Below are 15,871 nucleotides of genomic sequence, written 5' to 3' on the forward strand. Positions count from 1 at the left end.
CCGCATTTCCCTTATCTAAAAAGTCTGTTACTTTCTAAAAGAAGGAGATCAGGTTGGTTTGGCATGATCTGCCTTTCGTAAAACCATGTTGTAATTTGTCGCAATTGCCATTGACCTCAAGGTCCTTAACTACTTTCTCCTTCAAAATTTTTTCCGAGACCCTGCATACTACAGATGTTAAACTAACAGGCCTGTAGTTACCCAGGTCACTTTTTTTCCCCTTCTTGAAAATAGGAACCACATTAGCTATTCTCCAGTCCAATGGTACCACCCCTGAGTTTATAGACTCATTAAAAATTATCGCTAATGGGCTTGCAATTTCTCGTGCCAGTTCCTTCAATATTCTCGGATGAAGATCATCCGGTCCACCCGATTTAGTCCCATTAAGCTGTTCAAGTTTGGCTTCTACCTCGGATACGGTAATGTCAATAGCTTCGGTCTCAGAAAGCTGACCAATGTAAAGGGCACAGAAATCTAGTGGATTACATGTGACTTTAATTTCATGATTGGGGAGGGGGGGTGTTGTTGTGGACATCCCAGTTATGTCATAAAGAATTAACACAGTGACATGGTTTTGGAAGGTGGGAGGGGAAAAGAGAGGGGATATTTGCAGGAATATGCTGGCATAAGAAAACTACAACACCTAGCACAATGGGGTTCTGTTCTAAGACGGGGGCTCCTAGGCACCATGATAATACAAATAATTAATAATAATAATACATTGAACTATATTGAGGCAAAGGAAGCAGAATCTCCTCCAGTTCAGAGTAGCATGGCCTCGGTGCCGTTCTGTGTGCAGTGCTGGGGGCCCTGGTCTTATGAGCTGCTCAGCATTGAGCCCTGAATTAGCACTGATAAAAGGAGAGCAATGCTGAGTACAAACACTCTCTGATCTGAGTAGTACAGGAAGTTCTTCAAAAGCAGCCATGCTGAGCTCTCCATGGGTGGATACTGCTGCTTTTATCTGTAAGTAAGAACTAGGGCTTATCTACACATGGAGGGAATAGCTGTTCCTGAATACCTTTGTGTGTAGACAGGCCCTTTATTCCTAAAAGGTAACTGTGCTGAAATGCTATGGGCATTGGCTGGTTTTCACAGATCTTAAAGAGAAACTAATGGAGCCAAGAGAAACTAGAAGATTCTCTGAAGAGTCAAGAGGACACACCTACTTTTATCATACCAGCAGGGATTCTGCTTCACTTGCTGAGCTCTAACAGTCTGGGAGTATTTAATACATGATGAAGACCACCTCTGTGAATGAGCTGGGCAGATAAAGTTTAAGCAGTGATTGAAGCTTGAAATTCATACTCCACTCATTCATTTTGGGGCTCATTCTACCGTGTGCAGTGTGCCTCTTCTGAAGGACTGAGAAACCTCAACTCCCAGTGGTTTCAAAAAGATTGGAGGACACTTTGGGCTGGCAGGAGATGCTGAGCAGCTTGCAGGATCTGGCTCTATTATGTTCGATAGCTCTTAATTACACTGCCACGATGCATTAGCTGAGTTTATCTGTTACAATCTGAGATGGATTGCAAAACTGGCATTTCAAAGCAGCAAGAGATATCTAGGAACAATCAGGGATTACTTTTTTATGATTGTGCAATTAATTAAGTCAATTAAATTCTAGTTCTACAGGTTCTCATTGAAGTCTGGACACAGATCAGACATCAAGAATTGTAACCTTAAAAAACCAGTAGGAGAGCGCTTCTATCTCCCTGGACACTCAATAACAGACTGAAAAGTGGCCATTCTTCAACAAAAAAATTTCAAAAACAGGCTTCAACGAGAAACTGCAGAACTGGAATTAATTTGCAAACTAGACACCATCAAATTAGGCCTGAATAAAGACTGGGGGTGGCTGGGTCACTACAAAAAGTAATTTTCCCTCTGTTGATACTCTCACCTTCTTGTCAACTGTTGGGAATGGGCCATATCCACCCTGATTGATTTGGCCTCGTTAGCACTGACCCCCCACTTGGTAAGGCAACTCCCATCTTTTCATGTGCTGTATATTTATACCTGCCTACTATATTTTTGACTCCATGCATCTGATGAAGTGGGTTCTAGCCCATGAAAGCTTATGGCCAAATAAATTTGTTAGTCTCTAAGATGCCACAAGGACTCCTCGTTGTTTTTACTGATGCAGACTAACACGGCTACCCCTCTGAAGGTCTGCATAGTGCACTATGGACACATTAGCACTACCCATGTATAGCAATTGTAAGCCTGGGTTTACAATGCAGTGTAAAGATATCTATTTTCTTGAGCTGTATTAACATCCATAGTGCTCATATGAAGGACAGATAATGTTTTCCTTGATTTTATTTTTATGGCTAACTAGCACTGTTTCTATTTTTTTTTTTTTTATTAAAAGGATTTTAATGTCACTAAATAGTTCTTAATGGTATGTCAGCTAAACTGAGTCATTACATGGCCTTGGGCATGTCACTTTAACCTGCCCTTGCCTCATTTTCTTCATCTGTAAAACAGGGATAACCAGATCTACCTTTCTAGAAAAGCTCTTGAGATTCTTGCATGAAACTGCTATGGGTCAGAGTTTCAAAAATATGTAGGTGCCTAAATATGCAGATTGGCACCTAGTGGGATTTTCAAAAGCACCTAAGCAGGTTAGATGCCTCATGCCTATGGAAATCATGAACCTATCTGCATCTTTAGGCACCTAAATATCTTTGAAACTCTGACCCTATAAAATTTCAAAGCATGGCTGTTGTTAGTTTTCTTTTCTCCTGTGGCTGACACATACTACTGTCATAAAATGCTGTGCAGTGTCAGAAGAACTCAAGCCTCTTTCTATATTAACTCTCTCCATATTGACTCTCTCCACCACTTAAAGCACAGACCTAAAAATATGGAGCCCTGGAAAGATACTAGGCCAAATTATTTCCTTGTGTAATTTCAGTGACTACAGTGGAACTACACCATTGGTGAATTTGGCCCAGTGTCTTGTTATAGTAGAGCTGAATGACTTTATCCTCTCCCTCTTTTACAGAGACTGAAGATTCAGTCTCCTGGCTTCTCTGCAATGAAATCTGAATAACTTCTGTATGTATTTGCAGCATGGTCTGGGACTATGTGACTCCAAGACCATAGCATGCTCTATTACTTCCGCATGTCCTGAGGCTCAAAATACTGTGTGAAATCTTTGAAGCATAGCCTGGTGATTTAACAAAGCCTTGACATAAAACTAAAGCATCTCTCATGACAGGCTGCATGCCTATGTGTATTTGTACACACAAATTTTACTGTGAAAAAATTGCTAGACACACAGCATACACGACACAAAAGCAAGGACATGAAAGATGAAGCTGTCTTTTTTTTCCCCTTCATACCCCTTACTTTACATTTTGTGGTTGAAGGAATCAGGAAGGTAGAAAAGACACTTTATTTATATACAATTTATATGTTGGAACTGGACTTCCTTCCAACAAAGCACAGGAGATAGCATGCAGCAATGGATCCTTTAAGATTATTGGGAAAAAGTCATGTACCAATGAAAACTCTTCACACGTGTATAATCCCTTCACTCCACTGATTCACTTCATACTATAGAATTGCAGTATGCAAATTAGCTTGAGAGGAAGGATGCTGATTGGTTAAGTAACCTTTGCTGTCACCTTAGTGCCACATAAGTTTGAGCTATTGACCTAATCCCAATATTACCATAACAATGAGAGAGCACACTTGCTAATAATTTAGGTTAATTACAAACTAATTTCTTCAGGTGGAGCCTACACAGAAGATGCCTTAGTTTTAACCATTATGGAAATTTGGAAGAGTCTACGTTATTCTTCTATTAACATAATTTATTCTGAAGAGGTAGGTGCTGAATTTCTTAAAGGGCCCATTATTAGTCATGTTAAACTCCTAAAGTTAATTACCAGATTGAGCAGACAGATGGACTGTATTTGTCTTTGGTCTCATTGTTTCAGGTTAAGGTTGAAACATATTTGTGGGGCAGTGTGACAAAGGGAACATTGCTGTTACCTCTGTAGTACAAGTTTTTTGGGCCAACAGAGGAGGGTCTTTTCCTCAAGGGGTGTCAGTCTGTCATATTTCACCCACACTAAATTAAACTTTATAAAAAGAGAAAATGTAGTGTGTGATACTTTCAGGAATGCCACCTGTTGGCTCCGATTTTTGCTCAGAAATTGGATAAAGTTATATCATTTTCTGCAAAACACTGACTGTATCGGAGCGTAAAAAAAATCATTAGTTTGCATTCACTGATGGAAAGCTGGTTCCATCGTTTTCACTGAGCTCACTCTGGTGTTTGAAAATCTGTAATGTAACAGCCTATACATCAGACTTTAGAACTTCCATCACAACCAGAATAAATATATAAAGACGCCAGGAAGTTCCTTCTCAGATCTAGAAATAAGTCAACACACTATCACTTACTCCCACACAAGACCAGATTGCTCCTTTTCTTTTACTTCAAACCTTTCAGAGAGATTTCGTTCTTTCAACTGAAAAATTCTTTGCACTGCTGTTAATATACTATTAGCCCAGTCAGTCAAGTGATGAAAACCCTTAATACCACTTATTACAGTATTCTACAATAATGGTTTAAGCCATTTTTATGATACCATTGTAAGCTATAATGATGAAGCAATATTGGAGGGCGTGTTTAGCATGATACTGGGAGTCCAGATCCCTGGAGTTTCTAATCCTAGCTCAAAATGTAGGTTTAATTAAAAAAAAAATAGAATTTGGAAAAAATTAAGACCAATATTAGTGTCTCCATGATGTATTTTAAGGATAACCGTGTAAAGAGAGTTGTTTTGTATTTGTAAACCAAACACAGCAATATTGGTCCAGGATATGGGAACCTTTAAGTGAAATTCTCTGTTTGCCAACTAAAGTGAAAATTACTTTCATTATCCAAGATGAGAAAAATAAGTAAACCGCATAAATATTGAAAAGTTAAGCCAAGTTAAAAACATTATTTCTATTTTAATAATCCAAAGGAATCATTTTTGTTTTGTTTTTAAGGGTGCATTCTGGACCTGACTCTCCTCTGCCTTGCACCCTCCTATAGTCATTTAAACCTGTGCAAAGTGGGTCTAAAACACCAGCTGATTAGAATGTTAACATTTAACTCTTGCTTTGCATTCTCTTTGCATGTGTGTAAATGATTGATTATGCAAGGCAATGAAGAATCAGGGCCTTTGGGGTCTGTTCTCACTTCAGTATACACAAGTCAAGATTTGTGTGACTCCCACTAATCATTGCTGCAAGCAGAGAGGATAATTGCACACCCTCATATAGACCCCCACACACACACCCACAGACACCCACACCCACAAATAAATGTACCTACCCATCTAAATATAAACAAGCCAGAAAAGGCAAATTGGCAAGGTCAGTGGAACTAAAAGTTGGACATTGGTTCCGTATTAAAGTTCCTGACCCCTGATTCTTCTCTCACACCAGTTTTATACCAGGGTAGTTCCATTTACTTCACTGGAGCTACTTCTGATTTACACCAGTGTAAATGAGAGGAGAATCAGCCTCTCTACCTCAAAGGAACACATGATTGAGAGCCAGTCTCACAATAAACACCTTATTTTGCACCGATACAGGGACAGAAGTGGAACTGAGTCACTGCTTTCCCCAAGGAATGCAAAATTCCAAGAGGTTATTAATAAATGGGAAGGAAAAAGGTCTCTTTAAAATTATGACTAATGCCATGGTCCTTTGAAACCAAACCTGATCCAGAGAGGCGGACATCTGTCTCCTCTGTTTAGTGTTTTAGCTGAGAATTTGGTGTTATCTTTTCCATCCTGATAAGGTTGTCACCTCTTTTTGTTTGTCCTGTAGGGCAAATTCCTTGGGATGACATCTGGGTATGGTTTGTGTATTTGAATTAGAAATGGGCCAGCTTAAATAAGTATATGTAAGAGAGGAGTTTGTATGTAAGAGAGGAGTATGACTGCTCAGAGCTCCGGTATGAAACTGCAGAAAAACCTGAGAGTCTCTGGATAAAGTTAAGAAGTGTGAGCAACAAGGGTGATGTCGTGGTTGGAGTCTGCTATAGACCACCAGACCGGGGGATGAGGTGGACGAGGCTTTCTTCTGGCAACTAGCAGAAGTTGCTAGATCGCAGGCCCTGGTTCTCATGGGAGACTTTAATCACCCTGATATCTGCTGGGAGAGCAATACAGCGGTGCACAGGCAATCCAGGAAATTTTTGGAAAGTGTAGGGGACAATTTCCTGGTGCAAGTGCTGGAGGAACCAACTAGGGGCAAAGCTTTTCTTGACCTGCTACTCACAAACAGGGAAGAACTAGTAGGGGAAGCAAAAGTGGATGGGAACCTGGGAGGCAGTGACCATGAGATGGTCGAGTTCAAGATCCTGACAAAAGGAAGAAAGGAGAGCAGCAGAATACGGACCCTGGACTTCAGAAAAGCAGACTTTGACTCCCTCAGGGAACAGATGGGCAGGATCCCCTGGGAGAATCAAACATGAAGGGCAAAGGGGTCCAGGAGAGCTGGCTGTATTTTAAAGAATCCTTATTGCGGTTGCAGGAACAAACCATCCCGATGTGTAGAAAGAATAGTAAATATGGCAGGCGACCAGCTTGGCTAAACAGTGAAATCCTTGCTGACCTTAAACGCAAAAAAGAAGCTTACAAGAAGTGGAAGATTGGACAAATGACCAGGGAGGAGTATAAAAATATTGCTCTGGCGTGCAGGAGTGAAATCAGGAAGGCCAAATCACACTTGGAGTTGCAGTTAGCAAGAGATGTTAAGAGTAACAAGAAGGGTTTCTTCAGGTATGTTAGCAACAAGAAGAAAATCAAGGAAAGTGTGGGCCCCTTACTGAATGAGGGAGGCAACCTAGTGACAGAGGATGTGGAAAAAGCTAATGTACTCAATGATTTTTTTGCCTCTGTCTTCACGCACAAGGTCAGCTCCCAGATTGCTGCACTGGGCAGTACAGCATGGGGAGAAGGTGACCAACCCTCTGTGGAGAAAGAAGTGGTTCAGGACTATTTAGAAAAACTGGACGTCCACAAGTCCATGGGGCCGGATGCACTGCATCCGAGGGTGCTAAAGGAGTTGGTGGGTGAGATTGCAGAGCCATTAGCCATTATTTTTGAAAACTCCTGGCGATCGGGGGAGGTCCCAGATGACTGGAAAAAGGCTAATGTAGTGCCCATCTTTAAAAAAGGGAAGAAGGAGGATCCGGGGAACTACAGGCCAGTCAGCCTCACCTCAGTCCCTGGAAAAATCATGGAGCGGGTCCTCAAGGAATCAATTATGAAACATTTAGAGGAGAGGAAAGTGATCAGGAACAGTCAGCATGGATTCACGAAGGGGAAGTCGTGCCTGACTAACCTATTTGCCTTCTATGATGAGATAACTGGCTCTGTGGATGAGGGGAAAGCAGTGGATGTGTTATTCCTTGACTTTAGCAAAGCTTTTGATATGGTCTCCCACAGTATTCTTGCCGCCAAGTTAAAGAAGTATGGGCTGGATGAATGGACTGTAAGGTGGATAGAAAACTGGCTAGATCGTCGGGCTCAACGGGTAGTGATCAATGGCTCCATGTCTAGTTGGCAGCCGGTTTCAAGCGGAGTGCCCCAAGGGTCGGTCCTGGGGCCGGTTTTGTTTAATATCTTTATTAATGATCTGGAGGATGGTGTGGACTGCACTCTCAGCAAGTTTGCAGATGACACTAAACTAGGAGGCGTGGTAGATACACTAGAGGGTAGGGATCGGATACAGAGGGACCTAGACAAATTAGAGGATTGGACCGAAAAAAACCTGATGAGGTTCAACAAGGACAAGTGCAGAGTCCTGCACTTAGGACGGAAGAATCCCATGCACTGCTACAGACTAGGGACCGAATGGCTAGGTAGCAGTTCTGCAGAAAAGGACCTAGGGGTCACAGTGGACGAGAAGCTGGATATGAGTCAATAGTGTGCTCTTGTTGCCAAGAAGGCTAACGGCATTTTGGGCTGTATAAGTAGGGGCATTGCCAGCAGATCGAGGAACGTGATCGTTCCCCTTTATTCGACATTGGTGAGGCCTCATCTGGAATACTGTGTCCAGTTTTGGGCCCCACACTACAAGAAGGATGTGGAAAAATTGGAAAGAGTCCAGCGGAGGGCAACGAAAATGATTAGGGGTCTGGAGCACATGACTTATGAGGAGAGGCTGAGGGAACTGGGATTGTTTAGTCTCCAGAAGAGAAGAATTAGGGGGGATTTGATGGCAGCCTTCAACTACCTGAAGGGGGGTTCCAAAGAGGATGGAGCTCGGCTGTTCTCAGTGGTGGCAGATGACAGAACAAGGAGCAATGGTCTCAAATTGCAGTGGGGGAGGTCCAGGTTGGATATCAGGAAAAACTATTTCACTAGGAGGGTGGTGAAACACTGGAATGCGTTACCTAGGGAAGTGGTGGAGTCTCCTTCCTTGGAGGTTTTTAAGGCCCGGCTTGACAAAGCCCTGGCTGGGATGATTTAGCTGGGAATTGGTCCTGCTTTGAGCAGGGGGTTGGACTAGATGACCTCTTGAGGTCCCTTCCAACTCTGATATTCTATGATTCTATGATATTGCAGAGATATTACATTTGATAATTCAGCTGCACCAGTGATTACTTTCCTGGTCCAATCAGGTGTCAAAGTTGTCTGTTGAGTTGCCAGCAATTAAATGTTCGGAGGTTTTACTTCAATCAGAAGGGGGTTTTCTCCACATTTCAGTGTTTTTTACCTCCCACTTAACTGATTTTAAAATGTGCTAGGAGCTGCAGGCTTTGAAATATTCACCTATCTGTGGCTCTGTATGGGCTAGTTTTAGGAGCCAGCTGGCAAGCAGTTAATGCCCAGAATTTGAATGTTTTCATGGTGGGCACTAGACTCTTGATTCTTATACAACAGCCAAATGAGCTGCTGATGTGCAATATTGCTTGCATATTACTTTTGCAATGCAAGCTTTTATAGTGTCATTTGTAACTGAAATCATGATGAAGCCGTACAGTTCTGATGCACAGATCCAGAAATACAGTGCACATTATTCAGACTATGGCCTGAACTTAGAAATCATGGTTATTAATAATATCCACAGCTTTTACACTTTGTCTTTTTACAAGGTCAAACCAAATCAATGTAATCCAAGAAGAGAAGATAAATTCCCATTGTAAAACTGTGGTCTAACCTTAAAATAAATTGGTAAGACCAAGGCAATTCTGCAAAACAGAAGTTGTGTGAGCATTCACTGTCTTGAATGGAAGGAAAATAGCTCATCATTTTTTTTTTTTTTTGCAATGGCATATCTTGAATGTTCTAGGCCTAAACACTGCATGCTGCATCAATTTGTGGATTCTTGTGCTAGCTTGGGGCCCCATTGAAATGAAGAGGGCTCCAGAGGTTCCGGAATCTGCCTGTGTGAGCCAGCTTGCAAGATCAGGGTCCTGATTTGTTATTTCGCCAACTCAAGAACTTATAACCTCTACATGTATAAATACTCACCGTAAAAGAGCACTGTGTTGTCAAGGTTTATCCTAGTTAAGGAAGGGGGGAAAAATGTATCAGCAGAGGTGAGCTTAATATCATAAACAGTGTGTCCTGTTTCATTCTTCCTGGGTTTCTTCTGTTTCAGAGGCCCTGCCTGAGCAGTGTCTTGATCAGGGCTGGCTCCAGGTTTTCTGCTGCCCCAAGCGATCAAAAAAAAAAGAAAAAAAGCCACGGCAGCGCAATTGCATCACTCCACTCTTCGGCAGCAATCTGGCAGCAGGTCCTTCGCTCTGAGAGAGACTGAGGGACTCGCCACTGAATTGCCACCGAAGACCCCAGACGTGCCACCCCAATAGCAGCCGGAGTGCCGCCCCTTGGTACTGGCCGCCACAAGCACCTGCTTCTTTAGCTTGATTTGGCTGGATAGAAATTAGAGGCTTCAGATCAAAGCCAGGCAAATAAGTCAGGATTTTTTGGTTTAGTTACACAGTATCAATTTCTGTACATTTCAGTGATACCGGGTGGAAACTTTCTGGGCTGTTGTGGGTTGGTTGGGTGCACAATTGCAGAGTGTTGCATGATCCAGTTTGTACCGCAAAGCACTTAAAATGTGCGTCTTTGTTAGTGAAACATGCACGGTTTCATGTGTGAGCAGTCTGATGCAATGACAGAGCCTGATATTATAAAATGACTCCAGTGATTAAACCAAATTGAACACAGTGAGATTTCAGGGAGAGGAGCTGCCCGGGCAACTTAATATTTTTTACAAATAATATGCATTTGTATAGCTCTGTCCTATAGCTGCAGATGATCAAATATCCTTGATATCCTATGTGCATACCAGTATCAGCCCTGAGAGGCCCTTACATCATTACAGAATCAAACCTGTAGTTAATTAATTGCATTTCAAACAAATCTATATTCTGTAATTTGATGAAGTACTTCTGTGGTACAAAACTCACTCACACAGCTGTTTAACTTGTTTTGCCAATAAGCCAGTCTTCAGTAGAGAAAAACAGATAATTCTACTAAAATGTACATTGGTACTTGGATTCTAAACCTTACATTACAGGAAAGAACTCAATGGTGGTCATCTTTCCTAATGTCATCATCCACTAGTGATCCAGAGGAGTTTCATTGTAAATTATAGCACATAACTGCTATTTTGAGTCTCTTTATTCTCCTATGTTTCCTGCTATACATAGGAGCTGGAACTAGGAGTACGGGGGTGCTCCCGCACCCCCTGGCTTGAAGTGGTTTCCATTATGTACCATTTGGTTTATTGGCTCTCAGCACCTCCCACTATACAAATCGTTCCAGCACCTCTGCTGCTATATTGACAATTATTTATAATTTTGCTTAATTACAATCTAATGTACAGTTGAAGATAGTTGTTAATAAGTCTTAACTATATGGAAAGGTTGAAGGATGACAAACCAGCCCCTTGTTAGCAAAAGGGGTCCAGAAAAAAGAAACTCAATTTTTGAAATATCCAATTTTTGAATTGTACTGACCAACCAATTTGATAGCAGTCCCAAAAATACTGAAATTCTATCAAGCCTCTATGCTATATTTTAATAGGTCTAAATTAGTGGACTTGTCAAATTCATTATTTAGCGTAAAATTTTTAGAAGTGACTTAGGCAAAGAGGCACCTGTCACTCTTGAAAATGGGAAGTAGGCAGTCTTGAAAATTTTACCTGGTTCTCCTAGTTTTGAACACCCATTTTAATGCATCAAATATGAATAGTAGGACTTTCAACTATTGGTAGTGTGATGCTTTGGCCAAAAGAGCTAATGCGATCCTGGGGGTGCATAGACAGGGGAATATCAAGTGGGAGCATAGAGGTTATTTTACCTCTGCATTTGGCACTGGTGCAACCGTTGCTCAACTACTGTGTCCAGTTCTGGTGCCTACAATTCAAGGATGTTGATAAATTGGAGAGAGTTCAGAGAAGAGCCATGAGAATGATTAAAGGATTAGACAACAAGCCTTTTAGCAATAGACTTAAGGAGCTCAATCTATTTAGCTTAACAAAGGGAAGGTTAAGGGCTGACTTGATTACAGTTGATAGGTATCTACAGGGGGAATAAATATTTAATATTGGGCTCTTCAATCTAACAGAAGGTATAGCATGATCCAATGGCTGAAAGTTGAACCCAGACACATTTTGACCAGAAATAAGACAATTTTTTAACAGTGAGGGTAATTAACTGCTGGAACAGTTTCTCAAGAGTTATGCTGGGTTCTCCGTCACTGGTAATGTTTTAATCAAGATGGGCTGTTTTTCTAAAAGATCTGCTCTAGGAATTATTTCTGGGAAGTTCTATGGCCTGTGCTATACAAGAGCTCAGACTGGATGATCACAATGGTCCCTTCTGGCCTTGAAATCTATGAATACAACTGATAGCGCAGGCTATTGTTTTTGAGGATAAATACAACCATAGCACAACTAGCATCATTATTGGCAGAAAGCCTCATGGTCAAGGACTGTATACAGCATGTAACTCCCGACCTTTCCAGGTGGTGGCAGTGTTATGGCACAGTGGTTAGGTGGTGCTGGGAAATTTTATACTGTCATTACCCGCATTACATATTTATCGGATCTATATAGAATTTTCAGTCTCCAGTGGTGCCACTCTGTCAATTTTCGTCAACACTAAATTCGCTATAGGGGGGAAAAATAGCCATGCCTTTAACAGTACAGAAGCCCAGATGCTTAAGTTAGTGAATCAAATCCAGCTGAAGTATTATTCCAAGCCTTGTAGACTCTGCACTATATAATATAAAACGAAGGAAAATCCCAGCTTTAGAAGAGATCCAAAACTAATCATCAGGTGTACCATCCAATTTAGAAAACGGGTCAAAGAGAAACTTCGCTTTCAAATGAGGTTATTTTACAAATTAATAATTGTGGGGACTCTGGCTCAGTAAGTTAATGCACTAGCCTACTTTCAAATCCAACCTAGATCACAATTAAATGAGTGTAATGGATGGCCTCAAGTAGTACTTATTAAACAGTTGCCCATATCACAGAACTGTCACATGATTGGTCATATATAAATCCAGATAGGTATATAGATTTAGATTAATAGATAATTAGATTACCAGTAATACAGCAAATAGATAAGAAATCTGTGCTCAGGAGAAACCCAGGGTGATGAGAGAAATAGAGGAAGTATGTGTATCTATTGCATGTAAATCCCGGGTCTTTGGGACCTGGACTTGTGGACTCTGTGTTTCCAAGCCTGTGCTTGAGCATCCACATTGCATTGTATACCTGGGTTTACAATTATTGGCCCCAGGTCTGACTTGGGTGAGTGGCTTGAGTTGCATCCACACTGCAAAATGACAGGGCTTGGACCCAAGTCACAGCAGGACTCGGGTTCTAACCCACCTCCCTAGCAGGGGCCAAGGGCCTGGGTCCTGAGTGCTTGCTGACCCAAGTCAGCCTGATTTGTGCATGGATGGAAGGGGGACTCGGGCTCAAACCTGAGTCAGAGCCCATGCTTAGGGCATGTCTGCAATAGAAAACATGTGGCACCAAGTCTCAGAGCCTAGGTCAATTGACTCAGGCTTGTGGGCCTTGGGCTGTGGGGCTAAAAATTGTAGTGTAGATGTTTATCCTCGAGCTGGAGCCTGGGCTCTGAGACCCACTCACCTTACCAGGTTTACCCAAATGAACCCATTTCCAAATCACAAGTGGTAGGAACAGGTTGGCCCCATGGGAAGGTGGCTGTCCAAGGTGAACTCTTTATGCTGGGACACAATCCCAGTTGATTTGACACAGTGTGGTCTGGTGGATAAGATATTCATTAGGAGGCCTGAGTTCTGTTCCCTGTCCGTCAGCTGATCTACTGCGTGAACTTTAACAAGTCACGTTGCCTCTCTGCGCCTCTGTTTCCCATCCTGCTGTTTGTCTGTCTTGTCTATTTTGGCTGTAAACTCTTCAAGGCAGCAACTGTCTCTTACTATGTGTATGGACAGTGCCTAGCTTACTCTAGATTGCATCCTCTAGATCAAGGCCAGGCAAACTTTATGGCCTGAGAGCCACATTGGGTTTCCAAAATTGTATGGAGGGCCAGTTAGGGGAGGCTGTGCCTCCCCAAACAGCCAGGTGTGGCCCACCCCCTGACCCCTATCCGACCTCCTCCCCGCTTCTTACCCTCTGACGACACCCCCAGGACTCCTGTCCCTTCCCACCCCCCCCCCCCTTCCCCCCCCCCCGCCCCCCCCCCCCCCCGGATCCCTGCCCCATCCACTCCTCCCTGTCCCCTGACAGCCCCTGGAGCCCCTGCCCCTGACTGCCCCCCGCCACCCCATCCAACCCCCCCTCTCCTTCCTGACTGTCCCCCCGGGACTCCTGCCCCCATTCAGCCCCCCTGTTCCCCGCCCTCTGACTGCCCTGACCCCTATCCACACCCCCGCTCCCTGACCACCATCCCGAACACCCCTGCCCTCTATCCGACCCCCCCCAGTCCCTGCCCCCTTACCATGCTGCCTGAAGTGCTGGTGGTGCTACAGCCACGCCGCCCAGAGCACCAGGATAGGCAGCCGCACTGCCCAGCTGGAGCCAGTCACGCCACCGCATAGCACAGAGCACTGGTCAGGCCGCAGCTCTGCTGCTGCGCTGCCTGGCAAGAGCTCACAGCCCTGCCGCCCAGAGCATTACGCTGGCGGCGCAGTGAGCTGAGGCTGCAGGGGAGCGGGTTAGCCTCCCAGGCCAGGAGCTCAGGGGCCGGGCAGGAGGGTCCCGCGGGCCGGATGTGGCCTGCGGGCCATAGTTTGCCCAACTCTGCTGTAGATGCTACAATAATATAAATAGTAATATGGAGGCTAAGGCCACACTGGAGTTTAGGCTTTGCAAGTTCATGAGTTTGTGTGGTCCATGTTCAGTCCTCTATTTAAAAAAAAAAAATCTTTAAAGTTGCCGCTGATTGGTCTGCTGTGGGAGCTGCCTCAGCTAACAGACTGAAAAGGCTATTGCAGATGTCAGCTAGCATGGTCTGGTCTGGGCCCTATTGGTCCTCAAGTGTGCACTGTATTCTTAGTCAAACTTCCCAGCATCTAATCTCTTGCTCTGTTACTGATTCCTCTCAGGTACCTCCTGCAGGAAGTCAGAAGGAGGACAGAGAAAGAGAGCACCATGTCTTCAATTGCAGCTTATTACAATGGAAAGACCGTACTCATCACAGGAGCCACGGGTTTTATGGGCAAAGTACTGATGGAAAAGCTACTGCGCTCCAGCCCTGATGTGGAAGCTGTTTATATCCTCGTGAGGCCAAAGGCAGGACAATCAATGCAGGAGAGAGTGGCAAACATGGTGAAATCCAAGGTAGGGTGCTGCATTTTACAAAGAAATCTAAACTGAAATCAACAGGGCAATTAAATGTGTGTACAGTAGATGACAATATGTTATATTTCACCTGTTGAGGACAGTATCACTCTTCTGCTACAAACCTTACATAGGTTTAGTATGGAAAAATAAGCTGCACACACAACACTTAAATGATGTACAGGATTTGAAAACACTATATATCTATATATCTATATATCGAGAGAGAGAGATTGATTTTTATATGGAAAATAATAATTCCCAGTGAACATCAAAAACATGTTGACATCAGTGTGGTGAGACTGTGTGAAATCATCGTAATCACAATGCAAATTTGGTTCATCCATAACAAATTTTAGTGACATTTAACAAATATTGTCATTGTAAACATGGTGACATTTATCAGCCATTAACTAAATCTTCTGCCCTCCCCACCCCATTAGGAAAACTGAACACTACTCAAACATAAATAAAATTCAAAGTAACACCCACTGTGGGATCTCCCTCCCCTTCTCAGGGCTGTTGAACCACCACAACATCAACAGGTGCTAACAATTACGATACTTGTCTTCTCTCATAGGGCACAGCAGTAAAGCTGATTAAACCAATGGAGGGACTTGTAGTCTATTCACATCCCGCTATCCATCAGTGCCAGTTACAGGATCAACCTCAATTATGAAACATTAGAAATATTGGGAAACATTAGTGTACAGAGGGTATATTGAGGCTACAAGTAGCAGCCATGGGAGAATTTAGAGTATCTAAAACTCTGTCCTGGGCAAAACTGACTAGAAGGATGCTATTTGATGTCCCACTAGTGGTTCCAAGGGAGTTAAAGACTTAACAAACAGGGACAGGAGGAGGAAGAGATGTGATTTTTTTTTTCTTTGCTGTTTCCTTATGGCCTGGAACTAGAATTGCATACTTACCTGCAGAGGTAACTTACATCTAGTGAATAGTTCAATTGAGAAGTGTCCTATTGTTTGCTTTTTGCAAATCTGGCAAATGCACAATTTTTCTATCATTTTGCCTTCAGTGAATATAATTTTCCACA

At 43.0% G+C, this 15,871-nt stretch overlaps 1 protein-coding gene across 7 annotated transcripts in view; it reads left to right on the forward strand.

The window, feature by feature from the left end:
• The window catches only part of FAR2 (fatty acyl-CoA reductase 2), a 224,550-nt gene that overhangs the window by 79,513 nt on the left and 129,166 nt on the right, over window positions 1-15,871 (forward strand). For 6 of the 7 annotated variants that reach the window (XM_034784676.1, XM_034784658.1, XM_034784651.1 and 3 more), the window contains one exon: window positions 14,583-14,817. In XM_034784676.1, the coding sequence (XP_034640567.1) occupies window positions 14,629-14,817 (189 nt within the window). In that variant the 5' untranslated portion in view covers window positions 14,583-14,628. Of the gene's footprint in view, window positions 1-14,582; window positions 14,818-15,871 lie in introns of those variants that run through there. The other variant, XM_034784701.1, reaches the window with a different exon arrangement.

The sequence above is a fragment of the Trachemys scripta genome, chromosome 1 (genome assembly GCF_013100865.1).
Source record: "Trachemys scripta elegans isolate TJP31775 chromosome 1, CAS_Tse_1.0, whole genome shotgun sequence".
Lineage (NCBI taxonomy): Eukaryota > Metazoa > Chordata > Testudines > Emydidae > Trachemys > Trachemys scripta.